The following is a 21104-nucleotide window of genomic DNA, read 5'->3' on the forward strand; positions in this document are numbered from 1 at the left end:
TGCACTAGTCTCTGGGCCTTGACTCCCACGCAGAACAGCCTCCTCAAATGTCTTCACCTGTCGTCCAGGAAGCTCGGGTCAGGCGCTTCCTCCCCGGCATCGCTGGTCTTCGTGGGAATCACAGGTCGGGTGTCAACCTACTCCAGGATAGGGAACCCCAGGCCTCCCAGGTTTGTCCAATCCTGGGGTTGACGCGGACTTTAGCGTCTTTTTAAACTTCCGGCGCGGGCTCCGCGGTGCCACAGGAGGGTCCTCCGAAGTTTCCCGCGTTCTCAAAGGTCCACATTCCACATTGGGGATGGGCCCAACTGACTTTGCTTCGCTCTCATTAGCCCGTGGTCCCCCAGGAAGGCGGGGCCGCCTCTCTTCGCTGTGCTCTCATAGGTCCAGGTTCTTGCGTTCCTGTGTCCTTCTCTCACTTTGATTGGCCTATATTCCCCTGAGGGTGTGGCAAAATTTCATTGGCTCTCGCGTCCGAACGTATGACGTCATGCGCCACCGCCCGTCGCTCTCGCTGGACGTCATCCTCGGGAGCCCACCCAGACGAAGGCGGAGAGTAGACAGCAGAACCAGCGGCGGCAGCTAAGCCGAGACAGTAGTAGCGGCGACAACGACGGCGGCAGCGATGGCTGGGGCGGGGCCAGCCCCGGGACTCCCGGGTGCAGGAGGACCCGTGGTCCCGGGTCCTGGCGCTGGCATCCCGGGCAAGAGCGGCGAGGAACGCTTGAAGGAAATGGAGGCGGAGATGGCCCTGTAAGGCCCGCGACAGGGAGTGATAAAAGTCGTCCCAGAGCCAGAGCCACCGAATTCCGGAGCCTCCAGGCCTCGATAGGCCAGAGATACGGCTCTAACATGGGGAAGTGGGACCTTCGGGATTGTGGGGGCGGGGACAGGGGAGAGGTTGGCAGGAGTGAGGGTCCCCTCGCGATATACCGAGTTCCAAAATTGGTACGAGGTCCTGAGCACTGGTGTCTGTTCTTCTCCTCCAGGTTTGAGCAGGAAGTTCTGGGGGCTCCAGTACCCGGAATCCCAACTGCTGTGCCTGCGGTGCCCACGGTCCCCACGGTCCCCACGGTAGAAGCGATGCAGGTCCCAGCGGCTCCTGTGATTCGCCCAATTATCGCGACCAACACATACCAGCAGGTACGGCTGAGCTAAGGCATATAAGTCAGGGAACACAATGCCTCGAACACAGTAGGTGTTTGTGTATAGAAAGCTGTTGACGTTTTAGCTTGTTGACTAATTAGCATGACAAATACTTTATGTGCCAGGCACTGAGAACACAGTAATGACTGAGGGAGACATTTCTGCCCTTTGGGAGCTTATATTCTAGAGCATGTTGTCCAGTAGCGCTTTCAGCAATGATGAGAATGTTCTGATATATTTAAAATTCATATTTAATAGTTCGTTATTCTCAGTCACATTTCAAGTGCTCAGTAGCCAGCTATATATGACTAGTAGAGAAAGAGAGAAATTATTGAGAATAGGCTGAGCACCGGGCGCGGTGGCTCACACCTGTAATCCCAGCACTTTGGGAGGCCAAGAAGGGCAGATCACAAGGTCAGGAGATCGAGTCCATCTTGGCCAACATGGTGAAACCCCATCTCTACTAAAAATAGAAAAATTAGCTGGGTGTGGTGGCACGTGCCTGTAGTCCCAGCTACTTGGGAGGCTGAGGCAGGAGAATCGCTTGAACTCGGGAAGCGGAGGTTGCAGTGAGCCAAGATTGCACCACTGCACTTGAGACTGGTGACAGAGCGAGACCCTGTCTCAAAAAAAAAAAAGCCCTGAACCTGTTGTGTTCAAGGAACAGCAAGTGACAGTGGAGTGAGCAAAGAGGAAAGTGGGAGGAAATAAGGACAGAGAGGTGAGGCCAAATCTTGGAGACCCTTACAGCCATTTTAAGAACCCTGGCAGCCAGGCACGGTTGCTCCCGCCTGTAATTCCAGCAATGTGGGAGGCCAAGGCGGGTGGATCACGAGGTCAGGAGTTCAAGACCAGCCTAGCCAACACGGTGAAACCCCATCTCTACTAAAAATACAAAAATTAGCCGGGCGTGTTGATGGACTCCTGTAATCCCAGCTACTTAGGAGGCTGAGGCAGGAAAATCACTTGAACCTGGGAGGCGGAGGTTGCAGTGAGCCAAGCTTGTACCACCTCACTCCAGCCTGGGCGACAGAGCGAGACTCCGTCTCAAAAAAAAAAAAAAAAAGAATAGACTGTAAAGGACAAGGGTAGAAGCCAGGAGATGAAGGAAGGGGCTAGTACAGTAATCTAGACAAGAGCTAATGGTGGCTTGGATGGAGGTTGTGCATGTTAGATGGGGAGGACAGGTTGGACACAGTTACAGTCGGTGCTAAGTGCTGTGGGGAAGATGAAATAAGGTGGTGAGAGAAGCTGCTGCTCAGAGAGCCCTAGTGTGATCCCGAAAGCCTCCCGGAGAAGTGGCATTGTAGCTGAGACCTGAGATAGCCAGTCACATACAGAGCATAAAGCATGAAGCTCTTGGTCTCTTGGGGTGAGCTGGCCTCAGCAGATGGGGAATGCCAAGTCAGGCCCCTCACCCTGACCTCTTCCCCGACAGGTCCAGCAGACTCTGGAGGCCCGGGCAGCTGCTGCAGCCACAGTAGTTCCTCCCATGGTGGGTGGCCCTCCTTTTGTAGGCCCCGGTAAGTAAAGAGTGGCAAGGTGAGGGGGTTGGGCAGTCAGGCAGGGTGGTAAAAAGGTGTGCCCAGGACTCTCCTCCCACCATCCTTGCCTCTTCCCTCCCAACAGTTGGCTTTGGCCCTGGTGATCGGAGTCACCTGGACAGTCCAGAGGCTCGAGAAGCCATGTTCCTGCGGCGGGCAGGTGAGTCTGGGGCCAGGGACCCCCACATTTAATCAGGCACTCTTGTTTACATGACTTCAGCCTCTTACCTGAATCCTTGCTCTAAATCACCCTTTGCATTTCATCCCAAGTTGATGTTGTCATCCTAAAGCACAAACCTGATCATGTCCTTCCTGGTGATGTCAAGTCAATTTTGTTTTAACCTGATCATTGCAAACCAACCCTCCTGCTGTCAGTCCTAATTCCAAATTGCCACAGCACTTAACACCTTATAATAAGCTGTATCATTTCTTATTGACTATGGCTATCATCTTTTGCATCCTCTGAAATACAAGCTCCATGAGGGGCAGAAGTCTCAGTACCTGCCACATAGGAAGCATTATGTACTGTCTGTTGATGGGATGAACAGACTGTTGAGACAAGCACCAGGCTCTTCCCCTGGCAGTCACAACCCTACATGACCTTGCTTCTTGCAGGGAGAGATCCCCAGCAGCCCGAACATTTCTGGGATGTGCTAGCAGTGCTTTTGTTAAGGTCCCTTCTCTCCCTGCTCACTGTCACCCAGCTGTAGTCTTCCAGCCATCCTCCCCCGCAGGCCATTTTCCACATTCCACCTTTTGTTCTTCAAATAACCTTTACTCACGCTATCAATTTGTAGGACATTACTTCCTTATATGTATGAAAAGGATGCGTGTTCTTATTTGGATGTAAAATTCTGGTATAATCTCTGTTAAACCAAACATGCTACTTACGTTACCTAAATCCTGTTAAACTTTTTAATCTGGTGATCTCTGAGAAGTTGTAATGTCTCTTAGTTTTTAGTATGGTTTTGATCAAAATGCAAATCTGACCTACTCCCCCTGCCCAGCTTCCAACCCTGCCGTGGCTCCCCAGTGCCCTCAGGAGGACACCCGTGGTTCAGCCAAGAATGTTGTGCTTTCAAAATAAAACAGCTCTACTTGGGTGTCTGCTGGCCGCTCAGCCCTTCTCATGACACTCTCTAAGCCCCGCTTCTTCTATTACAGTTACACTAAACTGAAAAGGGAAAGGTTTTGCTTATAAATGTCCTCCCTGCCAATAATATTCCCAGTCACCCTTTGCCTAACACTTCATTGTCCCTCGGGTCTCAGCTCACAGGTCCCTTTCTCCAGGAAGCCTTCCCTAGGCCTGGCTGGGTCAGAGGGCTCCCCTCTCTTAGCACTGATCCCGCTGCCTGGGCTTCCCCACTTCCAGTCCTGGTCCCCATAGGCTCTCCTTTTCTAGTGATGTCTCCATTCCCTCCTCTGGACCAGGAGCTCCCTGAGAACCCTGGGTCTGTGGGTGTGTCCCCAGCATTGCCTGCCACAGGGCTGAGCCAGAGGAGCTCCTCAGTGGTAAATTTTCATGGAATGAACCAGGTGAGAGGCCCCCACATCTCCAGGAGGGCTCCCCAGACTCTTCTCCAGGATTTCTTGTATGCTGAGAGTGCACACACACACGCACACATACCTTGCTCCAAGTGCCCCTGTCCCCCATGACACACACCCCCATCTCTCTCTCCCACAGCTGTGGCCCCCCAGAGGGCCCCTATCCTGCGTCCAGCCTTCGTCCCCCACGTGCTACAGAGAGCAGGTGAGGGGCCAGGGTTATCATCCCTGCCACATAACTCCCCCCAGGCCCTGGAACTCCCCACTAACACCCTGACAGATTCCGCTCTCTCCTCTGCAGCAGCCGGCCCCCGCCCTATGGCCCTACGGCCCCCTCACCAGGCCCTCGTGGGCCCCCCTCTGCCTGGGCCCCCTGGACCACCCATGATGCTCCCACCAATGGCTCGGGCTCCAGGGCCTCCGCTGGGCTCCATGGCTGCGCTGAGGCCCCCTCTGGTGAGTGTGGACAGGGAACTAATGGTCAGACGTGCGGTGGACGGGGAGACCATCCATCCTGGCCCAATGGGCTATGTCTGAGTTGGCCTCTCCCCTGACTTTCTGTTTCTCTACCTTCTCACTCTGCCTTTATCTCTTGTCTCTTTCTGCATCTGTCTTTCTGTGGCAAAATCTGTTCTGTCCTTTTGTGAAGCAAGTACAGAGAGAAACACATGCTATTGGAATATTTCTCTTTTGATTGTTCCTGATGTTCTTGTCTGTGGCTGTCTCTCTCTGCCTATGTTTCTCCTTCTCTGTGTTTGTCTGGCTGGAGACTGCCTGGGTGTCTCTTGGCTGCTCTCTGGCCCCCAGGCCCTTGCTTTTTGGATGGAATGGGGATGAGAGTAAGGTCTGAGCCTGTGAGCCAGCCCCCCTCATGCTCTCCTCTTACCCACAGGAAGAGCCAGCAGCACCCCGAGAGCTGGGCCTAGGCCTGGGGTTGGGCCTGAAAGAGAAAGAAGAGGCAGTGGTGGCAGCAGCGGCTGGGCTGGAGGAGGCTAGTGCAGCTGTGGCCGTGGGGGCAGGAGCTGCCCCAGCTGGCCCTGCAGTCATTGGGCCCAGCCTGCCTCTGGCCCTGGCCATGCCATTGCCCGAGCCTGAGCCCCTGCCCCTCCCGCTGGAGGTCGTCCGCGGCCTTCTGCCCCCACTGCGCATTCCTGAACTCCTGTCCCTGCGTCCTCGGCCCCGGCCCCCTCGGCCAGAGCCACCCCCTGGCCTCATGGCTCTTGAGGTAAGCAGGGAGCCTAGTGGTGAGGGGACAGGGGGCAGACAGGGGCCCAGGAACTTCCACACAGATGGACCGGGCAGCAGGAGGACCCGGGGGAGGGAGGCGGACACATGTGCCCCACATCCAGAAGCACATCCAGCCCTTACTGTGGTGGCAAGAGGGCCAGGGATCAACGGACAGTGGGAGACCCCAATACCAAGCCCTTTGCACCCCTCCCCTTTCCTCTGCAGGTCCCAGAGCCCCTGGGTGAAGACAAGAAGAAGGGGAAGCCAGAGAAATTGAAACGCTGCATTCGCACAGCAGCAGGGAGCAGCTGGGAGGACCCCAGCCTGCTGGAGTGGGATGCAGGTAAGCTGCTGAAGCTTGAGGTCAGGCATGGCTCAGCCAAGGTCAGACCAGGCTGCTGTCCTTGGGATGCAGACTGGGAGGGTGAACCTGGTAACTCCACCTCTCTCAGTAGGGTGGGCGCTGTTGTTAGCCCACCTTGGGGAGGGGAGGCTGTGGCTCAGGGGCTGGTTCCTCACCCAGCCATGGGCCAGAGCTTGGTGGAGGTGACAGGGACATGGGGCTTTATAGCCCGTTTTACTCATGAGGTGCCTGGCTTCAGAGAGCATTCTTTTTTTTCCCAACTCTTAGAAAAAAAAAATTTTTTTATTTTTTTATGAGATGGAGTCTCACTCAGTTGCCCACACTGGAGTGCAGTAGCGCAGTCTTGGCTCACTGCAGCCTCCGCCCCCCAGGTTCAAGTGATTCTCCTGCCTCAGGCTTCCAAAGTGCTGGGATTACAGGCGTGAGCCACTGCGCCTGGCCAGGAAAAATTTTAAACAAAGAATGGCACAGTAAACAGCTGTCTACCCACCACGTAGATTCTGCAATTAACATTTTGCTGTGTTCATTTTCCTCTTTGTGTACATATATGGTTTCTTTGTTTTTAGCTCAGTCGTTTGAAGCAAGTTAAAAGTGAAGTCATCACTTCTAAATATCTCAGTATTTATCTCCTAAGAAAAGAGAGATTTTGGCCAGGCACGGTGGCTCACACCTGTAATCCCAGCACTTTGGGAGGTCGAGGCAGGCGGCTCACTTGAGGTCAGGAGTTCAAGACCAGCCTGGCCAACTTGGTGGAACCCCGTTTCTACTGAAAATACAAAAAAATTAGCCAGGCATGGTGGGAGGCACCTATAATCCCAGCTACTTGGTTGGCTGAAACAGGAGTATCACCTGAACCCGGGAGGCGGAGGTTGCAGTGAGCCGAGATCAGGCCACTGCACTCCAGCCTGGCAATAGAACGAGACTCCATCTCAAAACAAACAAAAAAGAAAAGAGATACTTTTTGCACATCATAAGACCATTATCAACTCTAAGAAAATTAATTCTTCGGTATCTTATTTTTAGTTTATATGTATTTCCCTAGGTGTCCCAAAACTCTGTTAGAACTATTAATATTTTTGCTCTGAACCAGCGTGCATGCAGTTTTATGTCCCTCAATTATATCTTTTTGGTTTTTTTGTTTTGTTTTGTTTTGTTTTTGAGACGGAGTCTCACTCCATCACCCACCTGGAGTGCAGTGGCTCTATCTCGGCTCACTGCAGCCTCCACCTGCCAGGTTGAAGTAATTCTCCTGCCCCAGCCTCCCGAGTACCTGGGACTACGGGCGCGCGCCACCATGCTTGGCTAATTTTTTATATTTTCAGTAGAGACGGGGTTTCACCGTGCTGGCCAGGCTCTCGAACTCCTGACCTCGTGATCTGCCTGCCTCTGCCTCCCAAAGTGCTGGGATTACAGGCAGGAGCCATTGTGCTTGGCCAAAATATCTCTTTTCTTAGGAGATAAATATTGAGAGATTTAGAAGTGATCACTTAAAACTTGCTTCAGGCCGGGCGCGGTGGCTCAAGCCTGTAATCCCAGCACCTTGGGAGGCCGAGACGGGCGGATCACGAGGTCAGGAGATTGAGACCATCCTGGCTAACCCGGTGAAACCCCGTCTCTACTAAAAAATACAAAAATCTAGCCGGGCGAGGTGGCGGGTGCCTGTAGTCCCAGCTACTCGGGAAGCTGAGGCAGGAGAATGGCGTAAACCCAGGAGGCAGAGCTTGCAGTGAGCTGAGATCCGGCCACTGCACTCCAGCCAGGGCGACAGAGCGAGACTCCATCTCAAAAAAAAAAAAAAAAAAAAAACTTGCTTCAAATGGCTGAGCTAAAAACAAACCATATACACGCCCGGCCTCGATTATATCTTAATAAGCACGGTCTCTTTCCTACTTCGTTGTTTTGTATATATTTTTTGAAGTGTCCAGGGCAGTTGTCATGTACAAGGTCCCACCTTCTGAGTTTGGCCAGTTGTTTGCCTCTGGCATCGCTTAACTTGTGCTTAGAGTGTCCCAAATCACAGACACCATGGGGCAGCCGCAGCAATGGCCAAGGAAGGAGATGGACCCCTCCTGCCTCAGTGTTTTGACTTCTGCCCCTCTCCTGGGACCGTCCACCTGGCCCAGAGAAGACCCTAACTCTGTGACCTTGGGCAAGTCACTTAGCCTGTTTTTTTTGTTCGTTTGTTTTTCTTTTTTTTTTTTCTTTTTTTTTGAGACAGAGTCTCGCACTGTCACCCAGGTTAGAGTGCAGTGGTGTAATCTTGGCTCACTGCAACCTCCACCTCCTGGGTTCAAGCAGTTCTCCCACCTCAGCCTTCCGAGTAGCTGGGATCACAGGCACCCATCACCACACCCAGCTAATTTTTGTATTTTTTGGTAGAGATGGGGTTTCACCACATTGGTCAGGCTGGTCTTAAACTCTTGAGCTCAAGTGGTCCACCTCCCTCGGCCTCCCAAAGTGCTGGGATCACAGGCGTGAGCCACTGCGTTTGGCTCACTTAGCCTTTTAAGCCTTATCTGCCTCCTCCCCTCCCTTGTGGAGACAGGGATTCTTTGGGACAGAGCATGTTCAGTGGAAGCACAGGCCCAACTCAGAGGCAGAGAATGTCAGCTGGGTGCAGCCGTGGCAGAGCGGCAGTCAGCATGTCCAGGTCTCAAGGGGGAGTTAGGGCAGGCTTTGCAGGGGAAGCAGGGCTGAGGAAAGATGAAGCCCATGTTCCTGAGGTGCCATGACGGGCAGCCAGTGGGTGACGGCCCCAGGGGACCAAGGGATGCCGAGGCTCAGAGGAAAGGCCAGGGCTGGGGCAGAGTTAGGGGTGTTACTACGGGAATGAGTGAGGTGGCCCTGGGGTGGGGAGGGCAGTGCAGTTCACGGTTAAAAGTAAGAACTCAAGCCAGATGCCTGAGCTCTTATCCCAGCTCCACCACTTCCTGCTTGTGTCACTTAGAGCAGTGACTTGACCTCTCTGTGCCTCAGTGTAAAAGCATGGTTGGGAGTGCCAGAAATGGAAAACACCGCTCCAGGTGCCCAGCAGAGCTCCTGGCGCAGGGTCAGTAGGTGTTGACCATTATTACTAAGAGGTCCCTAGGCAGAGACTGGATACCTCCGAAAAGGTGGAGTCATTCAGACAAGGTAGACACCGGGTAAGGCCTCTGCATCCTCTGACGTCATCTCTCCCCCATCCCCAGATGACTTCCGGATCTTCTGTGGGGATCTGGGCAATGAGGTGAACGATGACATCTTGGCACGCGCCTTCAGCCGCTTCCCATCCTTCCTTAAGGCCAAGGTGATCCGTGATAAGCGCACAGGCAAGACCAAGGGCTACGGCTTCGTCAGCTTCAAGGACCCCAGTGACTACGTGCGCGCCATGCGTGAGATGAATGGTGGGTGTGGCCTCCCCTGGGGACTGCAGGCACGGCAGGCGCTGACCTAAGCCTGACCGAGCCTGCCTCGAACCCTCTGTCTCCACAGGGAAGTATGTGGGCTCGCGCCCCATCAAGCTTCGCAAGAGTATGTGGAAGGACCGGAATCTGGACGTGGTCCGCAAGAAGCAGAAGGAAAAGAAGAAGCTGGGCCTGAGATAGGGTCTGTGGCCAGGCACCCGCTCCCACCTGGCCGGGCGCTGGCTCCTCCCTCAGTTCTCTTTGGAAAACCCCCAGCTGTCCACCCATCCCCTGCCCCAAAACCAGTTTCAATAAATTTATGTTCATTTCCACCCCTGGCTGCGCATGGAAGCACGCTGTGGGGAGCAGGGCTTGGCCCTTCCACACATGGAAATGGCAGCGAGCCTTGAGAGTTTACCCAGACAAACACCCAGGCAGGGGCTTCTGAGCCCTTCCTGCACACCCATTCCCTCTTCAAACCTCTTCCACACATGCTGAGTGCCGCCTATTCCAGAGGAGAAAGGGGGCGCCAGTGGCAAGGGTTGAGCCAAGCTGAGGCCCACACCTGTGGCCTGGCTACCTCCTGTGTTCTCAGCACTAAGGTAGGAGATCTAGGCCCTTCCCTTCTGGAGCTCACAGCCTTCTAGGCCCTCCTCCATCCAGCAGACTCACCAAGGGTCTGAACAGTGCTTGGGGACACAATGGTGACTAAAAGTCTTGGGCCTTGCACCCTCAGAGCTCAAGGGCCAGTGGCAGAAAATAGGCTCAATGCCCTGACAGAGCCCAGAGTGGTCAGGGCAGGATGGGGGCACCCAGGGCACTGACCTGTGGGTAAGAGGGCCCTTCCTGAAGGAACTGTCCACCCCCAAGTCTCCTCTGGGGCTTTCCAGCTTCTCCAGTCTGCCACGCCCAGCCAGCTCACCGTGCTCTAAGTCTTGGTGGGCACCTCTGTATCTGTGTCTCTGTGGGTGCCCCTCCATTTCTTGTCTCTAAGCCTCTATATCCCTTTTGGTCTCTGTTCTCTCCTTTGAAGCTGGGAAATAAAAAAGGAGGAGAGACCCACAGATGGAGAGAGAGAACAGAGACTCAGGGTCTGTCCCCCTCTTTTCCCAGCTCCAGGCTGGCCTCTGCCTTTCTGAAGAGGTGTCTGTGCAGGAACTTCAATGCCAGGCTGAGAGCTTAAGCTTTACGCGGAAGGCAGCAGCAAACCCCAAAAAGCTGAGAAAATTCAAGCAGCAGCAAGGTCCTGGGCAGCACAGACGTGTACTGGGCGTGGTGGCGCAGGCCTGTAATCCCAGCGCTTTGGGAGGCAAAGGTACGCAGATCACTTAAGGTCACGAGTTCAAGACCAGCCTGGCCAACATAGTGAAACCCCGTCCCTACTGAAAAATACAAAAATTAGTTGGGCATAGTGGTGGGTGCATGTAGTCCCAGCTACTTGGGAGGGCTGAAGCAGGAGAATCGCTTGAACCCCATAAAAGGTTGCAGTAAGCCGAGATCGCGCCACTGCACTCCAGCCTTGGTGACAGAGTGAGACTGTCTCAAAAAAAAAAAAGCCCCGCGACCACCACTGTGGCTGGAAGTCTGGAAGGAGGCTTGGGCAGGGACCAAGGCAGAGGAGGGAGATGGCAGGGTCTGAGTATGGGGAGGAGAGGGGGGTCTCCCAGAGACACAGCCATCAGAACCCTCCATTAGGAGGAAGCAGGTTGGGCAGGACTTTGTGGGGCATAAGTCAGGGGATGGATAATACCAAGGCCTCTCAGGGACGGAGGTCCCCCAGGAGAGGTGTCAAATTTCTCCTGTTCCTGTCTTCCCTGCCTTACTGCCCCCTCTCTGACGTCACATTTTCCAGTCTGGTCAGAGGGTGAGAGCCTCCCTCCCTGGCAGGAAGTGCCCTTTAGCCCCCTGCCACCTGGGCCAGACCACCCAGCCCCAGGATCCTCAAAGCCCCTTCCCCCCATCACTAGTCTTTCCTACCCCGATCCCCCTTGTGATCACTGCAAGTATAGGGGCACGGGAGGAGATGGGAAGAGAGGATGGCTCCAGAAAGGACGCTTCCAGATGCATGTGATTCTCACTTCCGAGTGGGAGCAGAACAGTAGGTACAGGTGGACATGCAGAGTGGGGCAACAGGCACTGCAGACTCCAAAAGGCGGGAGCGTGGGGGAAACTGAACGGTTACCAGCTGGGTACGTTGCTCACTATTCGGGTTCACTAAAGGCCCAGGCCTCGCCGTGACATGTATCCAGTAAGGACTCTGCACTTGTACCCCCTAAATGTTTTATCTTTTTTTTTTTTTTAATGTACACGAGTCTTCCTGAGAACAGGGAGAGACACACACAGAATGTGGCAGGCAGAGGTAGAGATGGCGCTATGAGCAGGAGGCTCAGAGGCAGAGATGAGAACCATCAGAGACTGTGCAGTGGGAAGGGAGACAGGGAGAAAACCAAGAGACAGATGGAGACAGACAAGGAGATGAGATAGGAACACTCAAAGACAGATGGGGAGGGACAGCAATGTCAGAAGAGACTGAGTGACAAAGCCTCACTGGAGTCAGGCCCATGGCAACAGAGACCCAGCTTTAGAGATGCCAACCTGAAGAAACAGGGCAGGGAGACATGGAAAGACAGTCAGACAAGAGGCCAGCTTCACAGACAGGAAGCCAGGATCCCCTTCAGGCCCCCGCACTGGATGGATAGAGGGACCAGTGATGCTCCAGGGCTCTGTGGCTCACCCCACACTGATTCCATCCCAGTCCCACTCCCACCCCATGGGACCCCATGGAGCCCAGTTTACTTTCTGTAAAATGGAAGAAGGAGCAGTGCCCCCCGCTCTCCAGAACAGCAAGTAGTTAATGATCAACAGGCTAGGTGGGGATTGAAAGATGCCTGTATGCAAAAGTTATTTTTAATGGTAAATATTACATACTTATTAAAATACAGCAGGATGGGCTGGGCACGGTGGCTCATGCTTCTAATTCCAGGACTAAGGCTAAGGCAGGTGGATAGCTTCAGGCCAGGAGTTTGAGACCAGCCTGGCCAACATGGCAAAACCCCATCTCTACTAAAAATGCAAAAATTAGGCTAGGCATGGTGGCTCACACCTGTAATCCCAGCACTTTGAGAGGTCGAGGCAGGTGGATCACTTGAGGTCAGGAGTTTGAGACCAGCCTGGCCAACATGGTAAAACCCCGTCTCTACTAAAAATGCAAAAACTAGCCAGGCGTGGCGGGCGCCTGTAATCCCAGCTACCCGGGAGGCTGAGGCAGAAGAACTGCCTGAACCTAGGAGGCAGAGGTTGCAGATCGAGACTTCTTGTCAAAAAAAAAAAAAAAAGAGGCCGGGCATAGTGGTGTGCACATGTAATTCCAGCTACCTGGGAGACTGAGGCAGGAAAATCACTTGAGCCTGAGAGGCAGAGGTTGCAGAGAGCTGAGATCGTGCCACTGCACTCCAGCCTGGGTGACAGAGTGAGACTCTATCTCTTGGAGAAAATAAAAAAAAAAAGGCTGGGCGCAGTGGCAAGCCTGTAATCCCAGCACTTTGGGAGGCCGAGATGGGCGGATCATGAGGTCAGGAGATCAAGACCATCCTGGCTAACATGGTGAAACGCCATCTCTACTAAAAATACAAAAAAATTAGCCAGGCTTGATGGCGGGCACCTGTAGTCCCAGCTACTCAGGAGGCTGAGGCAGGAGAATGGTGTGAACCCGGGAGGCGGAGCTTGTAGTGAGCCGAGATTGCGCCCCTGCATTCCAGCCTGGGCGACAGAGCAAGACTCTGTCTCAGAAACAAAAACAAAGAAACAAAAAACTATAGCACGATGGGCACAGTCTGAAGCCAAGTTACCTGGGTTAAAGGTTGCAGACTTAGCAAATAAAAATATAGGACACTTGCCGGGCACGGTGGCTCACGCCTGTAATCCCAGCACTCTGGGAGGCTGAGGTGGGCCTATCACCAGAGGTCAGGAGTTTGAGAACAGCCTGGCCAACATGGTGAAACCCCGTCTCTACTAAAAACACAAAACAATTAGCTGGGCGTGGTGGCACTTACCTGTAATCCCAGCTACTTGGAAGGCTGAGGCAACAGAATTGCTTGAACCACAGGTTGCAGTGAGCTGAGATCGTACCACTGCACTCCAGCCTGGGTTACAGAGCAAGACTCCATCTGGAAAAATATTATATATATATATACAGGACACCCAGTTATTGAATTTAAATGAACTATTTTATAGTTTAGGTATGTCCTAAATATTTCATGTATGTATGTATATGTTACATGTATAGCTGGGGTTTTTTGTTTTTTGCTGAATTATTTGAGCAAGTTACAAACTTTTTTTTTTGAGATGAAGTTTCACTCTTGTTCCCCAGGCTGGAGTGCAATGGCGTGATCTCGGCTCACTGCAGCCTCCACCTGCTGGGTTCTAGTAATTCTCCTGGCTCAGCCTCCCAAGTAGCTGGGATTACAAGCACCTGCCACCACCCCCGGCTAATTTTTTGTGTTTTTAGTAGAGACGGGATTTCACCATATTGGACAGGCTGATCTTGAACACCTGACCTCAGATGATCCACCTGCCTCAGCCTCCCAAAGTGCTGGGATTACAGGCGTGAGCCACCGCACTCAACCACGAGTTACAGACATTATAACATTTCATCTTTGAGTTCATTTCCTAAATGATATCTTTCATCCTGAATACCATTATCAAACCTAAGAATTCTATGATATTTCATATTCAGTTCATACTCCAATTTCCCCAGTTGTCCTAAACTATTACAGCACGGAAGGCATGGGGTCTGGAGAAGAGCAGTGGGAGGATGCCTGCCTTAATTTCCCCCTTCATCCAATGAGAGTATGTATTGTACTTGCCTCATAGGAGGATTCAATGAAGGCGCATGGCACAGCTGGTTTCACACAATGAGCCCTCATTTAATGTTGGCTGTTATTGCTACTATTGTTATTGTTGAAATTGTTTTTGTCAATATTGTTATGATTGGCACTCCTGGGAAGCAGCCCCCGGGGCCCAGTGGGGGATTGGGTCGGCCTTCACTCCTGCTCCACCCCCTGCAGTTACTCTGCCGATTGTGACGTCACTGACGCTGGGGGCGGGTGGGGGAATCTGGCCGGAAATCCCTCTTCCTGTTGCAGATAAGCCCAGCTCAGCCCAGCTGACCCCAGACCCTCTTCCCTCACTCCCCCCATGTGGCAGGATCAAGACCCTGAGGCAGAGAGCCTGTTCACCAAGCCCCCGCCCCGCCCCCATCACCCGGTAAACTTCTCCAGCCTCCGCCCCGCCCTCACCCAGCCCGCTGTTCCCCAAGCCCCGCTCCAAGCCCACGCCACCCCTGCAGCAGGGCAGCCCCAGAGGCCAGCACCCATCCCCGAGGCGGGGGTCGCGGCTCGGCCCCGCCCCTGCCCCTGCAACTTGAGCCTGGCTGCGACCCCTGCTCTGACGTCTCGGAAAATTCCCCCTTGCCTGGGCCCTTGGGGGAGGGGGTGCATGGTATGAAATGGGGCTGAGACCCCCGGCTGGGGGCAGAGGAACCCGCCAGAGGTGAGCCATGAACTGAGGACTAGATGCCTGGGTGTCTGGGTTAGGAAGGACCTGGGGACTAGACTCCCAAGAGGCCGGGGGCCTGGACTCCTGGGTCTGAGAGAGGAAGAGCGCTGGGGTCCCTCACTCCCGGGACCAAGATTCTAGGCTCCTGGGGAAGGAGGGAGCGGAAGCCTGGACTCCTGGCTGTGAGGGAAGCCAGGGCTGGGGCCCAGACTCCAGGGCCTCCAAGTGTCACCAGCTCACCCATTGCCATCTGGACTTTTCCCGACCCAGAACATTCAGAAGGCATCGCATCCATGGACCTGTGGAACTGGGATGAGGCAGCCCCACAGGAAGTGCCTCCAGGGAACAAGTTGGCAGGGCTGGGTAGGCTGCCGGGGCTGCCACAACGTGTGTGGGGAGGGTGCCCAGGTGGGGCCTCTGCTAACCCTAAACCCTTATCGCCTGCAGAAGGAGCCGAATTAGGCTTCTATGTCCCTGATGTGGCACTCCAAGGGGACACGCCGACAGCGACAGCAGAGACATGCTGGAAAGGTGGCTGCAGGCTGGGACCCCTGAGTGCTGGAAAAGAAGCGAGGAGGCTGGGATCCTAGGGAAAAGGGAGGAGGGGGTCGTGCCTAGGCTCCTGGGACTGGGTGGGGAGGGGCCGCGTGCTTGACCCCCTGAGGGTGAAGGAAAAGGGGGCGCGGGGTGCTGAAATACGGGCTGGGGGGTCATAACTCCCAGTCCCTGACAAGACCAGAGAGTGGGTAGTTGAGGGTTCTCTGTCATTGCTCACACTCCTCCCTAAACTCAGGTACAAGCTCATCCCTGACAAGCTTCCCACAGCTGGACTGGGGCTCCGCGTTACTGCACCCAGAAGTTCCATGGGGGGCGGGTGAGTGTGGGGAGAGGCGGTGGGAGGAGGGGACTGGGGTCCCGAGGCACCAGGGCTGGAGGTGTAAACTCCCTGATCTTTGAGGACTCAGAACACCTGCGCTCTCAAGGTGGCATGGCCTGGATCAGGGACAGCCCGGCCCAAGTGCCAGGGCTGACAGCTTAGACCCCTAGAGTTTTTGAGGGTGCACTTGGGCTCCCCTCACTCAGGGTCCGTTACTCCTCACAGAGCCCGACCCTCAGGCTCTTCCGTGGTCGGGGGACTGGACAGACGTGGCGTGCACAGCGTGGGACTCTTGGAGCGGCGCCTCGCAGACCCTGGGCCCCGCCCCTCCCGGCCCGGGCCCCGCCCTTGCTGCAGGCTCCGAAGGCGCCGCGGGCCAGAACTGCATCCCCGCGGTGGGAGGGGCCACCTCGTGGTCGCGCGCCCAGGCCGCCGGGAGCAACACCACCTGGGACTGTTCCGTGGGCCCCGACGACGTCACCTACTGGGGCAGTGGCCTGGGCGGGGAGCCGCGCACGGACTGTACCATTTCATGGGGCGGGCCCGCGGGCCCGGACTATACCACCTCCTGGAACCCGGGGCTGCGTGCGGATGGCACCACCTCTTTGAAGGGGTACCAGAGCTCAGCTGTCACCGTTTCCTCCGAAACGAGCCCGCAGTCGGACCGTGCCAGTTTGGCTCGATGCCCCAAAACTAACCACCGAGGTGAGAAGACCACAAAGACTGCAGGGAGGGCGAAGCTGGAGTCCTGAGCCGGGACCCAGGCACTTAAGGGGGCGGGGCCCGGGAGACTGACAGCGAGGGGGCGGGGCTTGGGGACCAGGGACTCGAGGGAGGAGGGGCCGGTGGCCCGCACTCCTCTCCAGAGGGCTAAGACACTGGTAGTCTTATAGGGACCAAGGGGATGAGGACCCAGGCTGCTGGATTATATAAAACGAAAGCGATGAAGGCCCAGACTCCTGGGTCTCCGAGATGGGGAGGCCAAACTCCTAAATCTCTGAGACTGGGGCCCTGGACGCTTGAGTCTCCAAGACTGACTGTTGGGTCCCCTATATAGAGGAATCTGAACTCATGGATCTCAGAGAAGGGGAGGATCCGGACTGCTGGGTCCCGAGTTGGGAGGACCCGGACCTCTAGATCATTGAAGTGGTGTGATCTAGGGCCGGGAAGACTGAGTGTGCCCCTCCCTTCATCCTGCAGGTCCCATTCAGCTGTGGCAGTTCCTTCTGGAGCTGCTCCACGACGGGGCGCGTAGCAGCTGCATCCGTTGGACTGGCAACAGCCGCGAGTTCCAGCTGTGCGACCCCAAAGAGGTGGGGCAGCTCCCCGCCCAGCCAAATCCTGCTCCGTTTCCTCTAGTTCAATTTAGCCCCGCCCAAGGACTAGGTTCAATCGCCCAGCCCTTAGCCCCGCCCCTCCCCGGCCCACTCGGGGCCCCGCCCAACCCTTCTCAAACCCAATCTCCCGCCTGGACTTCTACCTCAACCAACCCAGTCTCCACCAGGCTCCAGCGGGGCCTCGCCCAGGTCTGCACTGCACACCGCCCCCAGGCCCGGCCCGCCCAACTATTGCCAAGCCCCGCCCCTTCCCACTCCGACCGAGCCCGGCCTCTGTCCTAGGTGGCTCGGCTGTGGGGCGAGCGCAAGAGAAAGCCGGGCATGAATTACGAGAAGCTGAGCCGAGGCCTGCGCTACTACTATCGCCGCGACATCGTGCGCAAGAGCGGGGGGCGCAAGTACACGTACCGTTTCGGGGGCCGCGTGCTCAGCCTAGCCTATCCGAACTGTGCGGGGGGCGGAAGGGGAGCAGAGACACAATAAAAATTACCGGTCAGACCTCTTGGCGCGTGCTCCTCTGCTGCATTCTTCCCGCTGATACTGACTACACCCGCTAGGGAGCCTAAGTGTGCAGCTCCACATGTTGGAATTTGGCCTCCCCACCTCGGAGACCCCAGGCGTCTGGGCCTTTATCTCTTTCCTCTCACATAATCCAGGAGCCTGGATCCTTGCTCCCTAAAAGACTGTAGTGTCAGTCCTCTCCTCCCCGAAGACCCTGGAGTGTGGGCCACCAGCCCCGAGTCTCTTAAGCGCCTAGGTCCCTAAGCCCCGCCCCTCGCTGTCAGTTTCCCGGGTCCCGCCCCCTTAGGCCCCGCCTCTCGACTCAGCCTTCACTCCCTCCGCAGTCTTCGCGGACCACCCACCTCGGTGGTTAGTTTTGGGATAACGAATCACCTACCTCCAGTGCTGGGCAACGACCAAAGGAGACCCAGACCCTTAGGGAGCCTGCCATGTGCCCGCCCTGTGATGAGAGAGGCAAATAAACTAAACCCAAAGCCCATAGGGCCTACTGTGTGCCTGACCTGTGTCGGGACTTGTAAAGGAATCAGACCCAATCATGAGAGTATATCTGCTGTGTCCCCTTAAAGAGAAGATTCAGACTCCGAAAAGGGCTTACTGTGCTGTGTGTCCTCCCAGTGCAAGGGATCGTCAAGGAATTAAAACTAGTGCTTGCACCCCAACACCACTCACCCTTTCCCCACTCCAAGCCCGACACAGGACTCAGACCAACACTCTAAAGACAGCCTACACCATTCTCAGAGCCACTGAGCTCCTAAAGAGAGCCTGCTGTGTGGTCGTCCTGTGGGCGATGCTGGGGATAGAGCAGGGACCAAGACAGCCCTGGACCCTCCCCTCAAGGAGCTCACAGTCCAGTGGGAAAACAGACCCATCACCAGAATGTTTTGAGCTGGGATGAGAAGATTCCAGGGGATGGAGGGAGGCCAAAAGGAGAGACCTGACCTAGCCCAGGAGGAGAAGGGTCAGGGGAGACTCCCTGGAGGAGGAGATAGCTGATTTGAGAAGTCAGGTAGGCAAAGAATGTTTCAGGCAGAAGGAACAAGAAGATCAAAGGTCCAGAGGTGGAGGATCTCATACCACTGCTCAAAACTATCAATGTGGGCCAGGCACAGTGGCTCACACCTGTAATCTCTCATTACTTTGGGAGGCTGAGGCAGGAGGACGGCTTGAGGCCAGGATTTCCAGACCAGCCTGAGCAACATAAGGGAGACCCCCATCTCTGTTAAAATATATATATATTAAAAATAAACGTGGCTACAGCAGCAACAGGGACCAATTCATAAAGGATCTGTGGGCCGTGGTGAGGAGCCCAGACTTTGTCTCCAGGGCTCCCGAGAAGCCATCGAGGGTTTTCTTTGTTTGTTTGTTTTTGAGATGGAGTCTCACTCTGTCACTCTGGCTGGAGTGCAGTGATGCAATCTCAGTTTACTGCAACCTCCGACTCCCTGGTTTAAGCAATTCTCCTGCCTCAACCTCCCAAATAGCTGGGATTACAGGCACGCACCACCACACACAGCTAATTTTTGTATTTTTAGTAAAGTTGGGGTTTTCACCATGTTGGTCAGGCTGGTCTGGAACTCCTGACCTCAGGTGATCTGCCCGCCTTGGCCTCCCAAACTGCTGGGATTATAGGAGTGAGCCACCATGCCTGGCTCCCATCAAGGGGTTTTAAGCAGGGAGAGGGATTTGGGTTTTGGGAAGATCTCATTGCAGGGGATGAATACATGCATGTAAACAGGTAATTCCACAAATAATCACAATGTTGATGGACACAGAATGTGTAAGAAGAGGTCCCTAACCCAGTTCCGTCTGGACACTGCACCCCAGACGGTGTGGGAGAAGCTTTAGAGGCCAGACGCGGGAGGAAGGAAAGCAGTTCTCTTTCATAGCTCCCTCTCCTAGTCCCCAAATGCTTCCTTCATTTCCACAAGAAATTCTTGCATTCAGCAAACATTTATAGAGTACTTCCTGTGTACCAGGCACTGCTTTAGATACAATGGTGAATAAGGCAGACAAAAATTCTTCCTTTATGATGATTCTTTTCTATTGAGGGAGGCAAAAAGAGGTAAACATAATTTAAAAGAACAGATATAGCCGGACGCGGTGGCTCATGCCTGTAATCCCAGCACTTTGGAAGGCCAAGGCAGGCAGATCACCTGAGGTCAAAAGTTCAAGACCAGCCTGACCAACATGGAGAAACCCCATCTCTACTAAAAATACAAAATTAGCCAGGTGTAGTGGCGCATGCCTGTAATCCCAGTGATTCAGGAGGCTGAGGCAGAAGAATCGCTCTAGCCTGGGAGGTGGAGGTTGCAGTGAGCCAAGATCGCACCACTGCACTCCAGCCTGGGCAACATGAAAGAAACTCTGTCTAAAAAAGGACAAATTGGCCAGGTGGGGTGGCTCACGCCTGTAATCCCAGCATTTTGGGAGGCTGAGGTGGGCAGATCACCTGAGGTCAGGAGTTCAAGACCAACCTGACCAACATGGTGAAATCTCCTCTCTACCAAAAATACAAAAATTAGCTGGGAGTGGTGGCGTGCACTTGTAATCGCACCTACTCGGGAGGCTGAGGCAGGAGAATCACTTGAACCCAGGAGGCGGAGGTTGCAGTGAGCCAAGATGGTGTCACTGCACTCCAGCCTGGGTGACACAGTGAGACTGAGTTTCAAGAAGGAGAGGAGAGGAGGGGGAGGGGAGGGGAAGGGAGGAGAGGAGAGAAGAGCCAAATTGTGTAGATCATTTATAAGGACATTGGCTTTAGACTAAAAGTCAGACCAGTGTTCCTCTGGCGGGGTGGACATATTGCAGAGGGCAGCTGGAAGCCAGGAGACCAGGGAGTGGGGTACTGCAATAGTCCAGTCTGAAGGTGATGGTGGCTTAAACCAAATGTGCTAGAGGAAGATTATGGATATATTTACAGGTAGAACCAACAGGATTTCTTGATAGGTCAGCTATCAGGTGTGAGAGAAAGATCAGAAACAAGGACAACTCTGTGGCCAGAAGGACAGAGTTAGCCATTGTCCCAAATGGAATCCTTTCTGCCAGACCCTTCATAGATCCAAGCTTTAACTACTAACCCCACCTGCCTGGGAAGCAAGACTGGTTCTTGAGCCCTTGGCCACTCAAATCTTTGTTAATCTGAGGTTTGGGAAAAGATGGTAACCAGCAGGGAGGTAAAATCTGGGCATTCCTAATACCCTGACGAGTGACACCTGGGGAGAGATTGGTTCGTTTTCAATCCCCTAACAATTGGCGCTGTAATTATTTAATATTATAAGGGTAGGGATTTCTGTGTTTTGTGCAGCGTGCTTTCTCAACCCTTATAGAAGTGCCTGATGGCCAAATACAGTGGGTCACGCCGGTAATCCTAACGCTTTGGAAGGCCGAGGAGGGAGGATCGCTTGAGACCAGGAGTTCGAGTCCAGCCTGGGTAACATAGCAAGACCCCCATCTCTACAAAATGCATATATATGGATACAGGAGTAGTGGCGCGCACCTGTAATCCTAGCTACTCGGAAGGCTCGGGCGGGAGAATCGCTTGAACCCAGGTGGTGGAGGTTGCAGTGAGCTGAGATCGAGCCACTGCTCTTCAGCCTGGGCCAT

General features: G+C 54.5%; 2 protein-coding genes across 7 annotated transcripts; both read left to right on the top strand.

Annotated features, from left to right (window-relative positions):
- The first annotated feature begins 492 nt into the window (after positions 1-492).
- Positions 493-9541, top strand: RBM42 (RNA binding motif protein 42). Of its 3 annotated transcripts, none has more exons than XM_033225775.1 (10): positions 493-753; positions 990-1143; positions 2585-2669; positions 2776-2850; positions 4375-4440; positions 4516-4691; positions 5128-5460; positions 5688-5805; positions 9015-9209; positions 9298-9541. In XM_033225775.1, the coding sequence occupies exons 1-10, from the start codon at positions 626-628 to the stop codon at positions 9408-9410; spliced, it is 1443 nt and encodes a 480-aa protein (XP_033081666.1). In that variant the 5' UTR covers positions 493-625; the 3' UTR covers positions 9411-9541. The 3 variants fall into 3 exon arrangements, with proteins under 3 accessions (XP_033081666.1, XP_033081667.1, XP_033081668.1); XM_033225776.1 differs by having other exon boundaries at positions 4537-4691; XM_033225777.1 differs by lacking the exon at positions 4375-4440 and having other exon boundaries at positions 4537-4691.
- A 2204-nt stretch (positions 9542-11745) lies between these two features.
- On the top strand, positions 11746-17481 carry ETV2 (ETS variant transcription factor 2). Of its 4 annotated transcripts, XM_033225780.1 has the most exons (7): positions 14342-14759; positions 15036-15128; positions 15213-15296; positions 15559-15639; positions 15868-16347; positions 16843-16955; positions 17262-17481. In XM_033225780.1, the coding sequence occupies exons 2-7, from the start codon at positions 15059-15061 to the stop codon at positions 17460-17462; spliced, it is 1029 nt and encodes a 342-aa protein (XP_033081671.1). In that variant the 5' UTR covers positions 14342-14759; positions 15036-15058; the 3' UTR covers positions 17463-17481. The 4 variants fall into 4 exon arrangements, with proteins under 4 accessions (XP_033081670.1, XP_033081671.1, XP_033081669.1 ...); XM_033225779.1 differs by lacking the exon at positions 14342-14759 and adding an exon at positions 11746-12122 and having other exon boundaries at positions 15036-15296; XM_033225778.1 differs by having other exon boundaries at positions 15036-15296.
- Positions 17482-21104: the final 3623 nt, after the last annotated feature.

This window comes from Trachypithecus francoisi, unplaced genomic scaffold (genome assembly GCF_009764315.1).
Source record: "Trachypithecus francoisi isolate TF-2019V2 unplaced genomic scaffold, Tfra_2.0 Lachesis_group12, whole genome shotgun sequence".
Classification (NCBI taxonomy): Eukaryota; Metazoa; Chordata; class Mammalia; order Primates; family Cercopithecidae; genus Trachypithecus; species Trachypithecus francoisi.